A 23891-nucleotide genomic window follows, 5' to 3' on the forward strand; every position below is an offset into this window, starting at 1 on the left:
AACAAGTGAGTCGGTTCTTGGAGTGTTGTTTCCTGGCGCTCGTCAGTAGAAGCAGGCTCATCGGGCAGGTTGGCACCTGTTGATCAGCAGTAGTAGAAATCGAGCGTGGCGGACCGGACACCTGGAGCTCTGTGGCAGGGGCCCGGCCGAGTAGCATAGACGTTGCTGACTCAGGAACAGGACGCCGTTTGTTGGCGCCGTTTTCACAGGATCCAGACAATCAAGATGAGTCAAACCTTGCTTCTTGCCAGGAAACCGTGGTGATGGAGTTGGCAAGTCCTCCACAGAAGCACAGTCGCTACTATTCGGAGTTTGACACGGACTCTGGGTAGAGCGACCATATTGCTCCGCGGAAGCTGCATTCAGTGGGTACTTTGTCATCTTTGGTAGTTTATTTTCATGTCTTCTCTTTCCAACTTCGCCTTTTGTTTAGACGCACCACTTTGATGCTTCCGACCGAGCATTCTCGCATGAATGAATGCTAATTGTTCACCGGGCACTTCGTCAGTCCGACGCGACCGCAGGTGTCCAACGGTGGCCGTCCCGATGACTGGCGCACGCTGCCGGGATGGTCCGTGGCTGGCCAAGAGTGGTGCGTCCCCCGGGAGATCCTCACCCGGCGGCTCGGGTGAGGATCTCCCGACGGCTCGGGGCTGAATCGCAGCCCGCGATCAACTTCATTTTATTGACGCGCGCCACGTCTGTCTGTTACTAGCGCCCAAGCAGGCGTTCACATACGCATAGAGTTCCTTGTACAAATTGCCTCCTCCGTACAAACTGAATCCCGTTCCAGTCTCGTCTTCCTGTTGGCTAGGGGCAATCGTCTGTTCTGGGAGGTTCTCGATTTTTCTTTCGCCCCGTCGACGCCGAGCGCGAGAATGAAGGGGAGAGGGCGACTCCTAGCGCGAGCAAAGTTACGCGCCCTCTGTCGCCTCCGAGTCATCTTTTTCTACTTCTTTCTGGAAAGTTCGGTGGCCAGTCTGACCTACTTTATCCGACGAGCGAGCGCGAGGGTGCACAGCCACTAGGCAGGAATGGGCCCTGGAGAGAGGCGTTTGTGTCCAGCTCTCCAACTTTCACCTCCACTCTTCCACAACTCTATCCCGAACAGTGAACATTCCATGCCCCACGGCACGCGGACAAAAGCACGTGTGACGTCTTCTTTCTTTTCCTGCCTAGACTCTGCCATGAGACTCATCATATGCTATCGGACTCATCCTCCCCCGCCGAAATTACCATCACGGTAAAGAAAAGTCGAATGGGAGGCACTGTTGGGTACTGCAGCACATCCTTTCTATGAGAAGGACAGCGGCGGAACTATTTGAGAGGTGCAGGGTGGCGTGGTGGTGACGAGGGGCAAGGGAGATTTAGGTGCTCATCCCACATTACATGTTTTAGGTGTTTCCCCCTTGCCCCTCGTCTCCAGACAGCACTGGACAGACGGACAGGAAGCCACCAAAACTCTTCCAAGCAAACGCACCTCGCTTCGTAAGAAAGAGGGCCCCGCTGGGGTGGCGGGGGATTCCTGTTTTTGCAGCTCGACAAGCTCTCCCCAAATGATCAGGCTAAACGCATGCAGTTACATTAGGCGGGGGGCCCCGTCTGCTCGTTCTGGTGTTCTCGCTTCATACATGTCGCTCGAAGTTCCGCTGGCCATGGTTCCATATACTAAGCAGGTTAGAATAAATGGGCCCCCTTCTTCTACTGTCCGAGGTGAGGCCCTGGGCTGCGGCCCCTTTAGACCCCCCCCCCCTAATCCAGCGCTGCCGGCATGGCGGACTGGCAGATGTTGGAGCCAGAAGACTGCGGTGGGCTTCAAGCGGAATGCTATGAACTTTTTTTTGCGACTGACTCGGAGGACTCTTTCAATGGTTTCCCCGTCTATACTGCCTGAACTTGAATGGGAAGTTACAAACAATTCTTACGTAAGCGACAACTTCCCCATACTGCTAAGAACAGCCAAAGAAAACGAATATCCACCACAGGCTCCTAGGTTGAAGATTGATACAGCTGATTGGAACAAATTCCGAACTCTCACTAGTATATCATGGGATGACATGTCCTCGTTAGAAATTGATGCTGCTGTGGAGTATTTTACAGCCTTCATAATAGATGCCGCATCTAAATGCATATCACAAGTAAATGGCTTGGCATGGAAACGGCGTGTCCCGTGGTGGAACGACGAATGTAGGATCGCTCGTAAAAAACAGAACAAAGCGTGGGGTTTGCTACGCGCCTCTCCCACTGCGGAGAATCTTATTAACTTTAAGAAAGTAAAGTCCCAAGGCAGAAGAACGTGCCGACAGGACAGAAGAGAGAGTTGGCAGAACTTTTTATCGGACATCAACTCGTATGCAGATAAGGCCAAAGTCTGGAACAAGGTTAATAGGATAAAAGGGCGACAAACATTCACTCCTTTTGGTAAATACACAGGGCAATAGACTGCAAGATCAGGCAGACTCACTTGGGGAGCACTTTGAGCGTGTGTCGAGCTCAATCCACTATTCCCAATCCTTTCTTAAACATAAAGAAAGAGAAGAATGTAAGCCAATCATACGAAAATGCAGACAGAATGAACCGTATAACTGGCCTTTAAGTATTGCCGAGTTGAGAGCTGCCTTGAACACATGCAAAAGCACTGTACCGGGACCTGGCAGAGTCATGTATGACATGATCAGAAACTTACATATTGACACACAAGTTATACTACTCACACTTTTCGACACTATTTGGGCTGCGGGATACCTCCCATCCACATGGAAAGAAGCGATTGTAGTCCCTGTTCTGAAGCAGGGAAAAGACCCTTCCTTGGCAGCAAATTATCGTCGGATAGCTCTTACAAATTGTCTAAGTAAGCTTTAAAAAAAATGATTAATCGCAGACTCATACATTTTCTTGAAATCAACAATATGCTCGATCCCTATCAGTGTGGCTTCAGACACGGGCGGTCGACAACCGATCATCTTGTGCGCATTGAAGGATATATCCGCAATGCATTTGTACACAATCAGTATTTCCTCTCGACATTCCTAGATATGGAGAAGGCATATGACACAACATGGCGTTACGGAATCTTGCGAGACTTGTCGGGAATGGGCATCTGTGGAAATAAGTTGAAAATAATTGAAAGCTATTTGTAGAATCGTATCTTCCGCAGTCTTGGCCTTCGTGGTATGGTACTCTTCTTGTTCTGCTGTGCGAAAGGCGTTATTTGTTTTGAATGATGCATCTAATTCAGGAAAGCACATTCGTCCTTGCTCAAAATCTCCTTCAGTCACGCATTTGGAGCAGCTGAAATACCCATTATGCTCTTTGATGCCAAGAACGTACAACTTTGCAGGTGTATCACAGATTAGTGCTTTAACTTGCACAGCAAAGTTTTTGCTTCCTAGTGTCTGGCCTTCTTGGAGCGGACTTTTCAGGTCCCATACGAATGGTTGCAAGTACACATTAGCCTGAGATGGTTTGCACTCCCCCAAAAAAGACACCGACTGGAAATGGCTCGCTTGGTTTGCAGTTGGACACACGACAAAGAATGGGCCAGAACTGACCTCGTGTGCTTTTAGTAAGTGGCAGTCCATCCACATTTACATGGATAATAATAGGATCAGGCGCATGAACAACATGTCTGAGACCGGAGTGAAGCCCTTGACACAAGCCAAAATGACAATACTGTCCAGAATCCACCAGTGTGACATTTGCAACTCTCGGTGTAGACAAAAGTGCCCTGGCTCTGTTTGGTAGCTCACGCAAGCAAGAATACGAGCGAAGAACCTTTAAAAGATTTGTGACCGCGTCGTGAGGTACACTCGATTTTAAGCTTTATTGTCGCAGGTCTTCTTTCAATGAATCAATGTCCAATTCTTTCAACAATGTGCTTGTGCTAGTAGAATCGGTTATGGTGTCCTGCTCTGTAACGTTTCTGTGGCGCCTGTGAAGCACGTTGTCGACTTCCACGGGAAAGCTGTGATTGCTACGTATGCTGTCACCAGACTGGTCCACATCGCAAAATTCCTGCGCACCGCCACCAATGCCGCCACTCGCAACTCGGCCGAGCGAAAGGTTCGGAGGTGGTTCGCGAACTTCCACTGGCTGAAAGGAGGTGGCAGCGACACCAGGAAGATTCCCTGCGTTAATATGTTCGCCTGCAGGTGCGAATATTGCGCGCACATCGGCCTCCACGGCTTGGCTGACGCGACGGTAGGCAGTCGCTCTCGACATGGAAGCCATGCTGGCAAGGTTCTGACTGGTGTTGTATAAGTCGCAGGCCACTTTTTTTTTTTTTTTTGTCGCGGCGATATACTCAATTTTTTTACAAGCACTGCTCCAGGATGGCACATGTAAACGACAAAGAGAGGCTTCAGGAGAGCACCTAAGATTATAATAAAGTAGGCGCTGCAGTATCTCCAGGGCACCCAAGGGGTAGTGGGGCGATCAAAGCTGGAAGCAAGGCGCCCCGTGGGTTGGGGCCGCGGAGGCTGAAGCGTGCCAGGGGGTGTTCGCATAAAAATTGGCTCTCTGCGATAGCGCACAGCCGATCCTATACACCCCTGGCACGCGCAGGCCTCGGCGAGCCCCAACCCACGGACCAGTCCGGGTTCCAGCTTGCAGGTGTCCTGGAGGCGTCGCGAATAATGCGAAATAATGACACGTTGTTACAATTAGTAGAAAACCACGATTGAGTAACTATAATTTGTCCAGCCGCCAAATTGTGACGCTAAGTTCGGGACTACCGCGCAACACGACTTCTGCAACACCAGTCAGAACTTTACCGCCATGCTGATGTTACTGCTCGCTTGTATTCCTCGTTGTTAAGATTCTCAATCGCTAGCAAATTGACGTGTGCGTCTTTACCCGAGTGACACTGAGTGTATACCACTGGACTGCACTTTAAAAGCGGCAGACTAACGTTACGAAGATGGAGAAATGAAAAATGCGACGATGACTTACTTTCGTATTCGCTTTCTATGGCGCGCTTCCCGCCAACCATAAGCTCTAAACAAGGTGAAAAACAAGGCCATCACAGGTATGTCCGCAGGCCAGACCGATCAGAAACAGTTAGCAAATGACAACACTTACCTTTGATTGAAACGCAGACTGGCTCCACGAGCCCAACTATAAAATCTATTTGAGAAAGCGCTCGACACCCCCGAAACTATACCACACTGTAGGACCTATGTATTGTGAGCTAGATAAGGGTAGTGGGACCATTGTCGCCACGACACATAAAAAAATAGATTTTTTTCGCGGAATATCAGTATAAATCTTATTTTTAATCGCAATTTTTGCAATTAAATGCAGTGTATGAGCCCACGAATTCAGCGCTTATATTAGTAATCTGTTGTAGTACTGTAGCATCTAAGGAATAGTAGAAAAATTGACTCCGACATTCTTGGCGATACTTTTGAAAAACCCGAGGATCCAAAGAGCCATTGTCAAGCTCGAATTTAAAAACAGTGAAGCCCTCCCATGGCCTATTCAAAGGCGTCAGATTGTAGTTAGTACCTGAAAGCTTTAGAGTATAGTATCTTCCAGACAGGGGTAATCGGAGATCGCAGGGAGAGGCCTCCGTGCTGCAGTGGACATAAAAATAGGTTGATCATGATGATGATGATCCAGAAATAAGAAAAGATGAGTCCCTTATAGCTTACGCAAATAAACATTATTGAGCGTGAACAGGCAACTTCAAAATGGCCATGTATATGACTAGGTATGCTGTGAAATTCCACAAGCGGCTGTGCCAGCAAAGCCGCATTAATTGCAGTCATGCTTATACTTGTGCCAGTCGTCCATTCTCCTTATCAGTGGCCTGTCAATGTTGAAGCTGTGACATGCTGAAGACGTCATCAGGCATTTCGTGTGCAGAACGCCACAGATAGTCTCCGTGCTAAGCTTGTTCCGCAGTTTTGTCTTGAGGTTGTTTACAGCAGAAAATACCCACTCAACTGCTGCACTGGAATGTGGCAAGCACAGTATAGCCGTCACAAACTCGGTCGATGCAGGAAAAGCGGCGCTTCCATCACAATGGTTTTCAGTAAACACGACTGCCTAGAACTCGTGCAACGAGGTATCTTCGCTTGTCGGGATATCAGCGTTTTTTAAATATCGCCAATCGGTATCTAAAGATTGCAAGGCTTTGCCGGAGACTAAATTCGGAAAGGCTTGCGCCAGTGGTGCAAGAGACGCTGCCTTCCCCGTCATGGTCACAGTAGGATCTAGGAGTTAGGGATGTTTTAAAACCGGCTCTTGAAAGGGGATACGCTTCAGAATTTGGTCCACACTCTCAATGTGAAAATCAAGGCACCTTAAGCGGAAGAACTGACGTTGCTCAGTGGTAACTGAACTTTCTCTGGATGACAAGAATGCATTTGCTTGACCGCCGACGTACATGTCTTCCAAAGACACAAAGCATTTGGCGTTCTTGAATTCAACTTTCGCCACCTCAATTCCCTGTGTGCAGGATCGCTTGAGATAACAATCCATAATTGTCCTCACGCAGGCTTCTGCACTTCTCAAGAGCTTGTGTAACTGTGGAGCATCACTTTGGATTTGTTTGTTCAAATTGTCAAAGAGAGGCAGAACGAAGCTGAGGAACATCAAAAACAACTTGTTCAAAGGATCTTGCAGCCTCTGGTAGATTGTTTCCGATGCCAAAAGCCTGTCTGCGGAAACCGCAGATGCAAAATATGCATCTACGGCATCACACTGCTCTAGAAAGCGATCGACTGCAGCAAGCAATGAAAGCCACCTTGTTTGACTTGGATGAAGAAGCTTGTGCGGCTTCCGTTCAAGAAGAGCCTCAAATTTCTTCAACGTGCCCTCTCGTTTAGGACTTTAAGTAACTGTAGACGTCCCGCACGAGATCTTCAACAACACGTGGAAGTTTCGAACAAGCGTACGATGCGCACACGTGAAATGAAAGACACGTGCACTTAAGAATGAACAGGCCCGGAATCTCGTTCTTCAGCAGTACCATCACAGAATGTTTATTACCCATCATGACACTTGCGCCGTCTGCAGCAAAGCCAACTAGATTGTCTTTATAAGGAGCACCCGCTCTCTGAAAAGTACCAGTAAGGGCACTATAAAGGCTACTGGCACTCACATCCGTCACAGGGATGAGGTCAAAGAAGACATCAGTCACTTTATCTTTTTCGAAAACCCTTGTAACAACACACAAGTGCTTGTTGCAACTGACGTCTGTTGAATCGTCAACCATGACTGAAAATTTCTTTTCTGGAAGTCGCCCCCACAGCCACGATTTGCTGTCCTCGCCTGTCACAACCTTAGTGTCACTGGTGTTATTGTTCTGCTGCAGGCAATGTGCTTTGCAATATCGGAGTCCGGGCAAATTTTTTTCACGAGCTTTGGCAGATGGTCCATGGCTGTAACGGGCACGTTGTGCTCGGCGACAAACAGCCATTCTTACTTCAGCTTCTTTTACCTATGAAGAGATAGCAATATGCTAGGCATTGCTTGCATCGGCGTTGGCTGGGACATAAGTTTTCTTGTATTTTCTTCATGTTTCGCAGATTTCATGTGCCGTTCCAACAGTTTCTTGCCGGCAATTAGGTTCATATCGCATGTTTTGCAGTACACATAACAGTTGCCCTTCTTGGTTGGTTGCAGCCAGCTTTGAAACGTTTTCTCATGCTCCCAAGCTTACTTGTACTTTGCTGGTACTTTCTTTTTTTTCGGTTTTGGACTGCTCTTCTTTCGGTCTGAAGACTCTGAACCAGTGTCACTGCCACTTGTCATTATGCTGAAGCTTCCAATACACCTGTAATGCAAGTACCAATGCAATAATGAAGGGCAGATAAATGACATAAGTATGACTGCCTACTGCCACAAGCAATGTCACCACGCGCTGTCGCGTATCTGTGATGGTATGAAGGCAGCCAGACAGGTTGACGAACTTGAACAATAAACTGTACGCAGTTTAACTTGTGCTAGGAAGAAAAAAGTGAAGAGAGCTCGGCAGCACAGCAAGCGCAGTCGTCGAATTCATTCACCGGCTGCGCCATTCCACTATGTCTACTGGCGCCACCGCACTTCATAGAAGCTAAAACAATGTCGGCCGAGTAAGCAACATAATTTCTTATTCTTAAATACATATGCTTTCTTTGCTGTTGAAGCGTGATAATTGAAACCGCAGCACGTAATCAGCAATACGCAAGCAGTACCACTCCTATGCAGCTGGTCGACGCTTATAATGCGTGCCGCCGTGTGTTCCGCGTCGGCCCAATATCTGGCGCCGAGATAACCGGGAATAAAGCGAAGTTCTGCATGTCCGAACCACGATATGGTTATAAGGCATGCCGTAGTGGGGGACTCCGGGTTCGTTTCGACCACCTGCGGTTCTTTAACGTGCTCCAAATGCACGGTACACAAGCGTTTTTGCATTTCGCCCCCATCGAAATGCGGCCGCCGCGGCCCGGATATGGTTTCGAAATCACGCACTCTGCAACGCAACGCCAACTCCACTTAGTAGCCAGGACCGGTGAATCACTAAATTATTAGTACTAACATATCGAGAACTAAAGACACAGATATATTACCTGGTGAGCTCGTAATGAAGCGCGCACGCTGAACTCGATGCAAAGCAATGGGTGACGTGATCTGGCACATGCGGCATGTACTGCAGTACACAAGCAGCAACCGACAACTTGACGGCACTATTCAGAACTATGTTGACTATGTAGCAAGTCGGGTCCTATTCTCCTGTAGAACAGAGTAGACGCTCGACGTCATTGGTTCTGGTTCCATAGTTTTGATATTATTGTTGTGGTTTCGTAATTGTGGAGTACAGTAGTGCACCCACTTTCACAATTTCACCGCCTCCCTTTTCCCCCGCTTTGCTCAAAGACAGAGGTAGCGCCATGGTTCTTTATTCTATGGCGCCATGTTTGAGAGTCTCGAAACGCAAAAATATAGACCTTTTTCACGAAGGCTTGCCGCCAGGGCGCGTCAGCGTGCCGCAAACCGGATGTCCTCCCAAGAAACTTCCGGCGTCCTTGGCTGTTGTGTGTTTTTCTTGCGGCGGTTCACGTTTGCTGCTGCTCGCGAAATGTTTTCGCCACAGTTATCCGCGCTTGGACAAACACAACGAGGGCCTTGCTGTGTTGTACCTGGATGCAACCGGCGGTCTGGCACCAACCTCCTTTAGCAAGTGCGAACATTCAGGTTTCCTAGAGAAAGCGACAGACAGGACGCGTGGATCGCTGCAGTGCGAAGGGATAAATGGGTGCCTACAAACAACTCTCAGATTTGTTGTGCTCATTTCATTCAAGGTGGGTATTTTGTTTTTTCACTTACCACGCATTTTGAAGGCAACTATGCAATCTCGCTTTGTTGTACGCCTTGCGAGGATCGTTCATGAGAACGCTGGTGCTGCGAATGCCGCGCGCAACGCTGAGCACGTTTACGTGAGCTTAGTACATCCGCTTATTGCGAGCGATATCTACTAAGATTTCAGGCGATGCGAGATCATTGCTTGTCAACTAATAATGTAGTGCTGAGTATTGGAAAAGCCCATTGCCATTTTGTAGCGCAGCTTGCGGCAGCGAAAAGCTAATCCGTGCGTTTTGATCGTATTTTACATCGCGCAGTGCCAAGCACTGCGCGCGTACAAGCTTGCGCGACGGGGTGCCTAATGTAGAAGGGCCATTTTGTAGCAAATGAAATGGAGCTAGGAGGAGTCTTGGCTGATTATTTTACGTTTCGAATATCTTAGTTGGTCCTTTGCATTTTGCACCGGTGTCACACGGCAACTGTCGCTCGAGCCCGATCTGGATCAATATTCTCGACTGCGATCGACACCTTTCCGCAAATTGCGCAACGGAACCAATCTTAACTTAGAGATTTGATCCTTATCGAAAGTGCGCCGCGTGACACCCGTGTTACACGCTTGAAAAATCGAGAGTCGGCTGCGAAGGTTGCAGGCACGTAAAATGTGCTCGGTGCTGTCTACCTTCCGTTTTTCACTTCTTGCCGCCTTCTTGGCGCCGTTCAATACAAGCAAGCATGGTCAGTTGCAAAACAAATTCTGGCACAGTAGCTCTGTTGACTTTCATCTCTTCCTAGCTAAACTTTCAATATTGCGCTTGACCCTGAATGTTTTTAATAATTGACAATTTTATTTTCCAGGCCGGCCGTCGTCTGACCCTACCCATCTGGACTATGTCCCTACAATATTTCCATACCGTGTTCAAGGCAACACGGACCAGAAACTTCAGCGGTACCAGCGTGGCCAAAGGAGGCGCAGTGTGCTAGCGAGCAGACCTGCAGTGGGGAGCAAAAGTGCAAAGGTGCAAATATGTGTACCTACTACAAGTGACCTTGCAACATCGTCAATAACTGACAGTAATGTCGGCCTCGAGGATTACACTAAAGATTCTTGTGAAGCCGAAACAGAGACAATGCTTACTATGGTTGATATATCTGCTCTTACTTTAGAGAATGCAGCACTGAAAGATAAGGTTGCTTGTTTAGAAGAACAGCTGGCATCTGCAAAGAAAAAATGCAGAGCTTGAGATGAAAAATAAGCCAGTTCCGATTCGGAAGATAACTAGGGACTTTGTTATGAAGTCTCAGAAAGCTGTGAAGTTCCACACAGGTGTCGTGTCTGCGGAAATACTTGCTGCATTGCTTCAAATGGTTCTGTCTGTCTGGAGCCCAACAACTCGAACAACACTGGATCCAGAGCACCAGCTTATTTTAGTGCTTATGAGACTGCGTCTGGGACTTCTGACGGAAGATCTAGCATTTAGGTTTGGCATTTCTGTAACTTCTGTAAGCCGGATGTTTCATTCGTGGCTAGATGTCTTAGCTGAGAACTCCAAGAAGCTCTTGATTTGGCCATCTCGTAGAACACTGCAATCTAGGTGCCCTGAAGCATTCAGAGATGCTGCATTCAAGAATGTCAGGGGCATAATTGATTGCACAGAAATATTCATCGAAAGACCCACTTCTATGACAGCAAGAAGCCAGACATATTCCAACTATAAACATCACAACACAGTCAAGCTTCTTGTGGTGATTTCCCCATCTGGATCAATCATGTTCGTTTCTAAAGCATGGGGCGGGAGGGTCTCTGACAAAGAGCTGACGCAACATAGCGGACTGCTTGAATTGGTAGAAGAAGGGGATGTGTTCCTTGTAGACAGAGGATTCAGATGTGAAGAAATGTTTGGTGCTCGAGGTGCAAGCCTGCTGATGCCTTCATTGACGAAGAAACGAGCACAACTCCCTGGGGCTGAGGTCACCACATCAAGAAAAATTTCCAGTGTCCGCATACACGTCGAGCGATCAATTCAGAGGCTGAAATCATTTAGGCTGTTTCACATGATCCTTCCTGTGAACTTTATAAAAGGAGCTGGGGATGTAGGCTATGCCACCATTGACAAGTTGGCAATTGTGTGTAGTGGCCTGGTGAATCTCCAAATACCTATCAACACAAACCATGAAGACCTCGCTGTATGTAAGTAACTGAAAAATAAGCTGTCTTGCTTGCCAAATAAAAAGTGAAGCAGTCAGTGGTGTTCAAAGCATATATATTCAATATTTACTGCTTTTATTACTGGGTTACATATTGCATCCACTTTGGTACAGTGTCGCTGCAGTAGAAAAACGGCCATAATATTTTCATTATTGCATCAGCAAGTGAAATGTCTGGAGAGTGTTGTAGGGTGTGAATTTGGTAAACTCCGATGGTTTAGTTTTATGGAAAAAAGACCACTGCTCTGTTTTAGCTTTCTTTTTACTGTTCTGAACTTAGTGCGCTTACATCAGCTGGCCCTAGTTCCACTTGACATTTAGTACACATCCATGATTTTGGTGTACGTTTAAGGTTAACACATTTCAAATGAAAGTTTGCTTTACACAATGAACATTGAACAGTGCGGCCAGACGTCTTACCGTGACAGTAACATGTTTCTTTGGCACATTCTATTTGCTTCAGAATTTGTTTAGTCTGCAGTTCAGGAAAAATATGGGTAAGAAAAGCTTGCTGCTTTAAGTTCTGCATGCGACCAAAATGATTCATTAAAGGTGATAAGCTCAATTGTAAGGGACTGCCCTGTAAACACTAAAAAGTAGGCTCGGCGAAGCTTCGCGGCAGCCATTTGGGCTTGTACTTGTGTATAATATGCGTGATCATGCTTTAACTGCAAACTAGCATTTAAATATTGCAGATGCTTTGAAGCATTATTGAATGGAGCACCTTTTAGAGATGCAGGGCACTTAATCTCTACCACAGATTTCCCACAACATTCACAGGAGGCAATTCCGTCCACTGACAAACCCCAACAGATGTTTGAAACCCTGGGTGCCTTTACATAGCCCATGATTTCAGCCACAATGCCATTGACGCCACTTCGACAAACTAGCACACGATGTAAAACTGAGGACGTTATTCTACCTTTGCGTTCGTGGGTCCATCTAAATGTCCGTGATTGCCCACGGGTTGACTGCTTAATTTCTTCACAGCATTCATTACTGAGCTGAACATTCTTTGCAGTATTCAGGTCAGGCACGTACCCAGGGGGGGGCCCCGGGGGGGCCCGGGCCCCCCCCGAAATCAAGTGGCATACCCCCCCCCCTCCCCACCCACGCCACCACTCCTCACACATTCCTAAAGCGCCGCCAGATCAATGTTGAGACTTGGCAGCTAATCATCAGTCAGCATTATGCTGCCTTTTTCACTCCTTTTAGATGGCGGTAGTTATCGGCATCTCTTGTAATTTGAAGGACAGTTTTCTCATAGATTCCGCACCCGCGCGAATAATTCGAGATGCGTTCAGTTGTCACCATCTATTCAACCATCACGCGCATAGCTGTTGCTTTTGTTAGTTCAACCTTCTTTGTTTAGGCTGATCCTGGGACCAGGAGAGGGATGCGGCTGTTACTTAGCTGGTCTGTACTCTCATGGAACGAGTTGCGGCCGGAGAAAACGCCCATAGCGTTTAACTTGCTTCTTTGCTTCATTATTTCCTTGAGTTACGGCTCGCCGCGACGCTGGCAGATGCCCGGAACCGTATACACGTGATATGGGTTAGATAAGGTCGGAAATAAGATAATGTGAAAGAGCGTCCATCATGAAACCCTGCAATAACCCTTAAACCCATAAGCAAGATGACTGTCGCCCGTTACCTCGTCTGTTTTTCCCTAATTGTATAGCACTTTTCGTGCTAAATTGGCAACTGGAAACCAAAATCGCAAGGAGTTGAGAAATTAAGCGATCTACTAAGGGAGAGAGCCAAGGCAACAACCAAATTGCAAGGAAAAGCGAACAATAAAAAAGTTAACCGTTGTTTATGAGAATATTTATGGATCAACATCTTTTTATTTAAAAAGGAAGTAGAGAAAACGCCGCCGGAAGTGGAGAACAATTACTTATTTTGAATGACGCTTCTACAGTTATCGGTCGAACCGCCTCACGTAGCCACTGCTGTGCTTATGTGGGTATTTTTCTGACCTTTTGCGGTGGGCGCAGTACGTCTAGAATCGCAGTGTCCTGCGCTCTACGCGGTTGTATGGGACTGGCGGCCGCACAGCGTTACGCAATTCGCGGAACTGTCAAAACTGATCAGCAAGGCGAAAATAACTGATATTCGAAGCTATAATATGAGAAAGACTGAAGAAGCCGTAAAAAATGAACGCTGCCTGAAATCAGTAAAAAAGAAACCTGGCATAGGACAAGCCTTGATGTATGCGAACAATAAAAAAGTTAACCGTTGTTTATGAGAATATTTATGGGTCAACATCTTTTTATTTAAAAAGGAAGTAGAGAAAACGCCGCCGGAAGTGGAGAACAATTACTTGTTTTGAATGACGCTTCTACAGTTATCGGTCGAACCGCCTCACGTAGCCACTGCTGTGCTTATGTGGGTGTTTTTCTAACCTTTTGCGGTGGGCGCAGTACGTCTAGAATCGCAGTGTTCTGCGCTCTACGCGGTTGTATGGGACTGGCGGCCGCACAGCGTTACGCAATTCGCCGAACTGTCAAAACTGATCAACAAGGCGAAAATAACTGATATTCGAAGCTATAATATGAGAAAGACCGAAGAAGCCGTAAAAAATGAACGCAGCCTGAAATCAGTAAAAAAGAAACCTGGCATAGGACAAGCCTTGTTGTATGGACTAAAAGATAAGAAGGATAATATCATCATAATCTCGAAGATATAGTAAAAGCAGCGGAAAAATTCTAAGCTGACCTGTATACAGTACCCAGAGGAGTCACGATACCTCACTTAGAAATAGTAATGAACAGGATATAGAAACTCTCCTATAACTAGCGATGAGGTCAGAAGGGCCCTGCAAGACATGAAACGATGAAGAGCGGGAGGAGAAGGTGGAATAAAAGTCGATTTAATCAAAGATGGAGGAAACATAATGCTTGGAAAACTGGCGGCTCTTTATACGAAGTGTCTATCGACTGCAAGGGTCCCAGAAAACTGGAAGAATGCAGACATTACACTAATCCACAAATAAGGAGACGTTAAAGAATTGAAAAATTATAGGACCATTAGCTTGCTCCCATTATTATATAAAATATTTACCAAAATAATCTCCAATAGAATAAGGGCAACACTGGATTTTGTCGACCAAGGGAACAGGCTGGCTTCAGGAAGAGATACTTTACAATGGATCACATCCATGTCATCAATCAGGTTATCGCGAAATCCGCAGAGTACAATAAGCCTCTCTATGTGGCTTAGATAGATTACGAAAAGACATTTGATTCAGTAGAGATACCAGCAGTCATAGAGGCACTACGTAATCCAGGAGTACAGAACGCTTACGTAAAAAGCTTGGAAACTATTGCTACATGCGTGTGGTATTTGTTTGTTTGAACGAGGCGCGTGGGCGCCATCACTCCAGAAAAGAGGAGGAAGAACGAACTGTGCTCGCGCAGTGAATCTAACCGGTGAGCGCTGCAACAGTTGTTGTAAATATAATCTGTAAATAGTTTCTCGTCTTACTGACTCGTTCTTCGCGTAAGAATTTCTACAGAGGTTCTACAGCTACCTTAATTCTACACAAGAAAAGCAGGGAGATACCTAGAGAGAAAGGGGTCAGACAGGGAGACACAATTTCTCCAAAGCTATTCACTCAGTGTTTAGAATAATTCTAGCTATTAAACTGGGAAGGCTTAGGAGTAACGATCGAAGGCAAATAGCTCAGCAACCTTCGGTTTGTCGATGACATTGTTCTATTCAATAACAATGCAGACGAGTTACAACAAATGATTGGAGACCTTAAAAGAGAGAGTGTAAGAGTGGGGTTGAATATTAATATGCAGAAGATGAAGATAATGACAAATAGTCGGGCAAAGGAACAAGAGGAGATCAGGATCGCCAGTCGGCCACTAGAGACTGTGAAGGAGTACGGTTACCTAGGTCAATTAATCACAGGAATCCCTGATCATGAGAAGGAAATTCACAGAAGAATAAAAATAGGTTGGATCGCATACGGCAGACATTGCCAGCTCCTGACTGTAAGCTTACCATTATTATAGAAAAGTAGGGTGTGCAATCAGTGCATTTTGCCAGCGCTGACATATGGAGCAGAGACTTGAGAGCAAGTTAAGGACCGCGCAAAGAGCGATCGAACGAAGTTTGCTAGGCATAATGTTAAGAGAGAGAAAGAGAGCGGTTTGGATCAGAGAGCGAAAAGGTATAGGTGATATTCTAGTTGACATCAAGAAGAAAAAATGTAGCTGGGCCGGTCATGTAATGACCCGGTTAGATAACCGTTGGACCATTAGGGTTACAGAATGGGTAATAAGAGAAGGAAAACGCAATCGAGGACGACAAAACACTAGGTAGCGCGATGAAATTAGGAAATTCGCGGGCGCTAGTTGGAATCGGTTGGCGCAGGACAGGGGTAATTACAGATCGCAGGGAGACGCCGTCGTCCTGCAGTGAGCATAAAACAGGATGATGATGATGATGATGATGATGATGATAGAGGTGGTGGGCCCCCCCCGAAAGAAAATCCTGGGTACGTGCCTGATTCAGGTGAATATTCCTGTAAATGTCATCTATTGCTGATTGCGATGAACAGTGCTGGTGGTCGGTCTTCCTTTCTTCTGCAGCAGTCTGGGGAGAAGAATCCGTACTTTCACTGTCTGTCACGCAACTCAACACAAGTGTGCTGTGGGCGAATGTCTGAAAAGAGACCAATAATAAAGATTCACTGATGTAGCCAGACCACAGTCTGTCATATATGTATCATAGAAAACAGATAGCCACTACATCCAATAACACTGCATGATTGTATGAAAGTAATAAATGATTTCATAAGATAAGGTGTTGGAAAATGAGTGAGTATGCAGCATGTGATCTTTTGATTAGGTTTTGGTGTACCAAAGTATGCTGATGCTGAATATGTAGCTTATGACAGCTTGAATAGTGCGTGAATTTTCACTAGAAGTAATGTAAGTCTCGTAGTTTACCTTGACGTGCTGCAAGAAGCTGTGCATTTGATCAGAGTTCCATGTTGGAATAGACCCTTGTTGCCTTGGGGCAGGTTCAGGAACTTGTTGTCCAGGCTTTGCCTTGAAAAAGTTTATTTCGGTGACTGGTGCTGCCTGAAAATACACATTGTTCCAACTTTATGAAAGAAATATTGCTATGGAGGGGTATGAACATTGATTAGTGCGGTGTTCTCCAAATTGATGGAAGACGACGAATGTGTGTGAAATTAATGTCTGTCTACTGAAATACGCTTGTAAATATTCGTCCCATTTACTCTCACCTCCTTCACAATTTTATCCACCATGATTAAAGCTACAAAGGAAACCAATTGGGGAAACCAAACATCCATAAATTTATTAAAAACTCACCATAGATTTCCTGGATACCTCAGACCACCTGCACGCTGTCTCAGTTGGAGAAGGGTCGTTCAGCCCATATTTTATGGCTGCTTCTATGTTGAATAATAGCGCAGCCACGTGTGTGCAGCATTCTCCAAGTCCGAAACAAGGGCAAGTGCCCTTTAGGTGTTAGCGACAACTCTCTGGTAAACCACTGCATTAACTGCAGTGTGACTTGCAAGATAAATGTGCAAGGTATTGAACATCCAGCCCACAATGCATAAAGTGTGCATTACCATAGCTTGTCTCGCGTTAACTGGCATTAAGTTTTATTCCGCCGCGGTAGCATAGCAGGTAAGGTGTCGCGGTGCTAAGCTCGAGGACACAGGTTCGATTCACGGCCTCGGCGGCCACCTTTTCATGGGGGCGAAATGCAAAGACACCCGTGTGCTTAAATTTAGGTGCACGCTAAAGAACCCCACCAAATTATTCCGTAGTCCAATCATTACGGCGTGCCTCATAATCATATCGTGGGTTTGACACGTAAAACTCTAAAAATTATTATTTAAATTTTGCTAATTCCTGCAACAAGAAATGTTGGCCCATTCTTAGCAATTTACGACAAATAATAATAATGGATGGAGTTTCACGTGCCAGAACGTCTGCTTTCCACAGCTGGCTCCGTCACCGCTCATCATACGAGCGTGGAATATCACTTTCGTCGCCGTAATGGGGAGGCCGCGTTTACGGCGGTATGAGGCATTGCTTAAGGGAAATATGAGCCATTCATTGTCTTACGTGACGGACAGATTTAATTTTTAAGCCATTTAACTTCGAAGAATCACAAGTAGCAATGGCGCGCGAATGCTGCTAATCACGCTGCCGAACAAACTCGAGACATCGAACGCAAGCGACAACTGCGGGCACACGGTCAGTGAGGTCGTTCTCGCCGTCGCAGCCGAACGTGCGAGTAACCTCGTAATTGTTAAATACTTTAATATAAACACCGCGGCCGTACGTTTCCGCTTAGCCGGTTAACCATCTTCACGGAGTGGAAATATTCCGCAGCTGGTTCGTTGGCGCCCCTCTCTTTGCGCTCGTGCTCGGCACGCGCTCGTAGCACAAATGAGTCAACACAAGCTTAGATTGCACCCCTCTCCACAGTAGTGGAAGGGCGATCAATTTTTTCCACTTCGCCCCCATCGAAATGCAGCAGCCGTGGCCGGGAATCGAACCCACGTGTTCGTTCTTAGCAATGCAACGCCTTAGCCTCTAAGCTACCACGGTGGGACTAAGACAAATCGGGCACCTAAGGTCGTGGTAATGTAAATCGTGCTCTTGAGTAGGCAGTAAACTGTACTTACCCTGCTATGCACGTGCAGTGAGCGCTTACGACAGAGCCGTCGTCTTTGACGACGCACCACGGTCGGTATGTTTTCGAGAGCAGCTGGCTGGCCTCCACAGATGCAGTTAAGAGGACGACGCCGACTCCGCGCTTGCCTGCCTTGAACGACCATTACACGCTTAACTTTCCCACTCAGAAATGCATTGTAAGCGTCACTGATTTTGTGGTTCTTGAACTGTTCTTTTATGTAGAAGCAAACGCCCTCCACTATATACATGAAAATATCCGCTGCTGTGACAGGCGGAAAGTTTGTCGGGCTTGACGAATAAAAAGATTGCACGACATCGTCGTCGAACGGGTCCGGCAGCTGTTGGCCTTCGAAGGACAGCTTGTCTTGGTAGCGATGCTGTTCAGCGTTGTCCAGTCCTTTAAGATATTCGCTGGACATGTCCGTCAGCCGCAATGCTGAGAGGCGCAAGCGATTAATATCGACCACATAAAATAAAGAACCGCGACCATGCGCGCGGAGACCATGCGGCGCGCTCGCAATGCAGGCTTTCGAGACGAGAGCCAAGCTTCCGGAAGTTGCTCGACCGGATGCATCTGAGGAGCACCAATAGGACGCGCGCGCGGCTTGTTTGCAAACATGAAAAAGGTCTATATGTAAACCTCGGAGCCAACCGCGATTTTTTCCGCTCGCTAGATGGCATCATATTAATATAAACTCTGTACTGAAAAGTAGCAGCTTTTGCTTTCGTTTCAGTAGAGAAGCAAGAAAATCAGTAGATTCAAGCGCTTTATCACTGAATCAGCAGAAAAATTTAAGAATCAGTAGATCTACTGATAAATTAGCAGCCGTGGCATCACTGAGCGGGACGAGGGCGATCCGTGAGCCGAGGCCGTTTGCACGGAAAGCCGCCAGATGGCGCTGCCAATCCTTTCACCTGAACCGTTGTTCGCGCTTGTTCGGCGCGCTCATGAGAAGAGTACGACAGGTCCGAAACGCATGCTTGACTCTTGAATGCTTACATTCCTCACAACGTTAACAAAAAAAGAATAAATAGTTTTGTCTGTAGTAAATACAGTTTTGTCTCGTTAGCTCTGAGCAGTGAAATTTTAGGTACAAGTCTGGCTACACGAAACTTCAAGGAACTACGTGTGTATGCTCGGTGTGAACGGGTGTACATCAAAATGCGTCCGCCGAGGCTGCGATTGCAAAGAAATATTTGTGAAAGAATGTAGGAAAACATTTTATTCGGGACAAAAGCACTGCTACCAAATAGGCCTAAGTGCAAATCTAGGCGCCTAGGTCATCCCAGTGACAACAATGTCATCCACAGAATGTCCTTGGGAAATCTTGAAATGATATGCGGATATCCTTAGGACTTGCTAAGAAACTCCCGCGGACATCCCTCGCATATCTTTTTGGCCGCAGTATCTGCATCCCGCGGAGGTCCGCAGGAAATCCCTGTGGATTTTTATCGGCCTTGATGAGGACATTGGTCAAATATGAAATGTCCCAGGGGATATTTACAGGACTTGAAGAGAACATATTGATCCTTTATGTCGAGTTGTATGGGATGTCCATGGGAATTTTTACAGGACTCGACAAGGACATAGTTGTGAATGATTTTTGTAGATAAACAGGTTTTTTTGCAGGCAGCTCGGAGGCATTAAAAGCGCTCAAAGCTACCCAGGGAGGCAAAGCAGTGTGAGCGGTTAAAAGGAAATACAAATAATGTTGCCTTGCCTGCACCACTCTAACAATGGGTTATTCAGAAAGACAGGACAAAGCACTTCTACAAATATGCCATGTCGGAAGGTTGCTTCAGTCACTAGAAATGCAAGAAAGTTGCATGCAAAACGTGGCAAACATGAGTACATAATTTTTGTAGCAGTCATAATTCTGTTCATACAAGTGTAGTGTTGATAGCAGAGTTCCAGTAAATTTCGAGGTATATATACCTCGCTGAACAGAGAGCTTCAACATCAAATATAATTTTATTTTAGGAATTACAAAATTCTCAGTCAATATGACAGACATGTATACTAATCAGAAGCTCTGCACATAACTTGTGCATACCTTGTGCACTTTCATTACGAGTAACCAGTCATTTTGTAAACTGCACAATGATATTTCCACAGAAACAGATATCAAAACGGCATATTTATAACAATATTGTGAACAAAACTACCATCTCAAAAACTTACAGAAATAAAATTTTAAGAAAATATGTAAAGCTAGTTCACTTTGGCATTCAAAAAGGTTGTGCACACATCATAAAGGCCCTTTTTTTATTGGCAGTGATCGACACGCTTGTGATGTAAGTAAATGTTATAACAATTCACAAGAAGCGGAAAGGACTAGTTTCACGCATCACATAGACACTGTTTTCATGTCAACAGCATCAGGCTAGCTGCTACAAAAAGTTAATCTGACTAGGAGTGGGGCGCCCACGGTAAAGAGAGGGCCGAAAGACAGGAACTTCTTTCTGGCTAGCAAAAGCAGACCAAAATATGTGCACACCTTGTGACAGAAGGAAATTTCACCGCATTCGTAATATCAAAATGCGGCAGCTATATTGGTGCTTGTAATATGCCAAGATATAACATTCCTCACGTATTGCAAAAGCCTACCAGGAAATGTGCAAGAAAAGGACAACATCGAAAATACAATGCTAAAAACACGTCAACTGAATAAAAACTGAATTGAATGATCTGAATTAAAAACAATAATAGGTACAACTCCGAACACAGCGACAAAGGACATTCAAATGAGGCCTTTCAGCCAATGGCATCGACCAGTTCCGACAATGTCGCCATTAATCCCCTCGCATGAAATCGCAGGTGACTGCAACTAGCTTGGTGGCGGTAAATGGGAATAATGCAACATCTGGTCGACACCATTGATTGGAGGGTCTCCATAGAAGGGTATTTACCACTGCATTCTTGGTCAGCATCCTGCATAAAAATAAGAAAGGCTTTACAGAACACTTGCAAGAGCTGGTAGGCTTTTAGTATTTAGGTGAGGTACATCTGCTACTTTGGGGCAGCCATAAAACTTGAGAAACAAGCCGTAACCTGATACGCTAATAGGACAACAGGCTAAGGTGAAGTACAAGGGGATGGACACACATTATGCAGTAAAAATAGTTTTATAATGCCAGTGCTCTTGGTAGTCTGTAAGGAAACACAAGACACCGCTGCAGCACTAGGAAACAATAATGCAAAAAAATTCAAAAGAAGCAGTTTACCCCATTTAAAAGTAAACAATAAGTACAACATAATCAGTACAATGTGGGGCACCCGAGAAAATATGCAAAGCAAGATTGTTTGCAAAATACTGTCCACGACTAATGGCATAGAACATGGAAAACACTCAACTAAATTTACAGGTCAGAATCGTCATTGTCCGCTTCTATGTCCAGCAGCCTGTGGGACGTTTCCTCCATGATGCTTGCTTCTCCCAGGTCAGTTGGAAGTGCTGCTTCTGCAGGTTAATATCAACATCTCCATGAGGCTAGTGCTATAAGTATTTAGGTGTCATTTCAGCAAAGTAAATTTAAAATACAACCTTCGACTTCACACAATAATTATGTAATCCTGTTTTAAATCAGATAATTTCTGCATTCTTTTCATTCCAATAACGATCCTGAAAGCGGCAAGACACACATTTGACACAAGTCTTCACCTTGAGTATACATGCTTTTGTGAACAATCATTGGCCAATGACATGCTGCCAATGATTTAAACCCTACCGGACATTTTTTTTTTTTTTTACATTTGCACCAAATTAGTCATTCTGTAACTACCACTATGTGTCAGGTGAAGAATAGATGGTGTAGTGTATCAACTGTCACCTGTTCTGCTAATGGCTTGCGCCGACACTACGCTGTGCCTGAAGACAGCGCAGTTGCCCCGCTCTCTTGATGCTCGTTACACCTGAGCACGATGCAAGATTCCACACCGCGTCTCCGAAGACACATAATAAACGCACCCCCTACAACTGCCATGAATGAGCCTTACTAGCCGTAAACTGAACACATCATCATCATCATCAGCCTGACTATACCCACTGCCGGGCAAAGGCCTCTCCCATGTCTCTTCATTAACCCTGTCCTTTGTCAGCTGCACCCACCCTATGCCTGCGAACTTCTTAATTTCATCCGCTCATCTAACCTTCTGCCGCCTCCTGCTACGCTTGCTTTCTCTTGGGCATTGAGTCCCACAAAACATAGGATAACACCTGACTCTCCGTTGTTTGCTAAAGCATTAATGGACTGGCAATGACGAAAAGCAGGCAGTAATGCTGGCACCTACAAGTTTTGGTGCCATCTCACTAGATTTGCATCCATACCTGCCATTATCTGGGTGTTTAACAGTCTTGCACTCCATTCTTTCTTTTGCGTGTCGCAACCATGACTTTGTCACTTTCTCTATTTCAGCCACTGTTCCATCACTAGTAGTTCTGCTTGTTAGGACATCTGAAAAAATACATACGCGCTTCAATTTACTGTGACATGACACCCTTCCTGCACAACGATAGCGAATGGCTTGAGAGCACCTGCTTGTTGTGGATATTACCTAAATCATAGATAATTTTCACATCATCCTATTTGCTGCATCAGGACAGAAAATACATTTTTGAAATGAGTACTAGCCTCATTTAACAATGATACATGGAAAAATAAGGTTTAAACTATATACATGAATTTCCCGCACTACTATACAATATTTATTTAGACAATGAGTGAAACAATCATATGACAGTCTGCACAGTTATTTGATACCTCAGGCGTCAGGGAAGACGAGCTAACAGCTCACAGTGGTTTGCCAAATAGCTGGCTACCTGGTAATAGTGAATAAACAAAGAATGCAATTTTGACCTTTGCACTGTCTTGTGAACCGTTACTAACATTCAGTCCTCCTTTTATCCGTCATGGTATGCGCGCAGAGGCAACGTATTCCTTCTTTTTGGCCCGCTTAACGCTATCATATTTTGTTTGCTATGCATTTGATATATGTTAAATGAGGTTATCTTTAATAATGCATGTCCTGTTAACTTAAGGCACCCGTTCCTCACAAATGCAATATGCAGTTTTCTATCAACCAGCAGTGTGCATAAAAACAGTGGTGCTGTACAGTCATTTTGAATTTATGACACCTTAGTAGTGACAAGTTCTTTTACGAATCAACAAATTTATTACATGTACATGGTAATACCTAGCATCACTTCGCAGCATGCTGTCTCCCTGAAGTGGCGCTTGCCTTTTCCTCCCTGCCAACTGTAGTGCATAGCCACGTGATCAGAAAGCAGGTCCTTCAGGACCCTCCTTGTAGCATCTACGATGCTAGTTCCCCCTAGTTTCTTCCATCGTGTCTTCTGCAAAAAAAGGTGCATCATAGTGAGTTAACGGAGTTAACAGACAATAAAAAGCCTGTCCAAGAAAAACACTACCAAGCACCCGCTGACAAATCTATGTGCCAAGCCTTCCTTTAGTAAATTTCGATTACCCAGGTATTTCTATTATATAAAATCTTGCCACACAAGCAGTTTCATTTCTCTAGTCAGATATGAAGTCGTTTTGGCTCTTGCGCTTACATAATGGCCAGAGCTTGATGCTATGCCACGCTAGCCACAGCTTTCTAGAGAAATACATTTCTTAAAATAGGAATGATGTCCAAGAGAACATATTCATGTCATTCAGTCATTCGTTTTTAATTTACTAC

The 23891-nt window shown here is 45.5% G+C and overlaps 1 protein-coding gene, 1 long non-coding RNA gene and 1 pseudogene across 2 annotated transcripts; 1 reads left to right on the forward strand and 2 right to left on the reverse strand.

Moving 5' to 3' along the window:
* The first annotated feature begins 10440 nt into the window (after positions 1–10440).
* Positions 10441–11534, forward strand: LOC126528488 (uncharacterized). The gene has a single exon (XM_050176366.3). It carries the CDS (start codon positions 10534–10536, stop codon positions 11485–11487), a length of 954 nt encoding a protein of 317 aa, XP_050032323.2. The 5' UTR covers positions 10441–10533; the 3' UTR covers positions 11488–11534.
* Position 11535: 1 nt separating this feature from the next.
* Positions 11536–12522, reverse strand: LOC140213250 (uncharacterized; annotated as a pseudogene).
* A 7621-nt stretch (positions 12523–20143) lies between these two features.
* On the reverse strand, positions 20144–23540 carry LOC140213251 (uncharacterized). Its single transcript, XR_011890202.1, has 2 exons — positions 23385–23540; positions 20144–22645 (listed from the first exon to the last, which is right to left on the reverse strand). It is a non-coding gene; the product is annotated as an uncharacterized lncRNA (long non-coding RNA).
* Positions 23541–23891: the final 351 nt, after the last annotated feature.

The sequence above is a fragment of the Dermacentor andersoni genome, chromosome 9 (genome assembly GCF_023375885.2).
Source record: "Dermacentor andersoni chromosome 9, qqDerAnde1_hic_scaffold, whole genome shotgun sequence".
NCBI lineage: Eukaryota > Metazoa > Arthropoda > Arachnida > Ixodida > Ixodidae > Dermacentor > Dermacentor andersoni.

What these genes read in the sequence shown, in the direction of transcription:
- LOC126528488 (XM_050176366.3), top strand. Translation starts at nt 10,534, where the DNA reads ATGAAAAATAAGCCAGTTCCGATTCGGAAGATAACTAGGGACTTTGTT.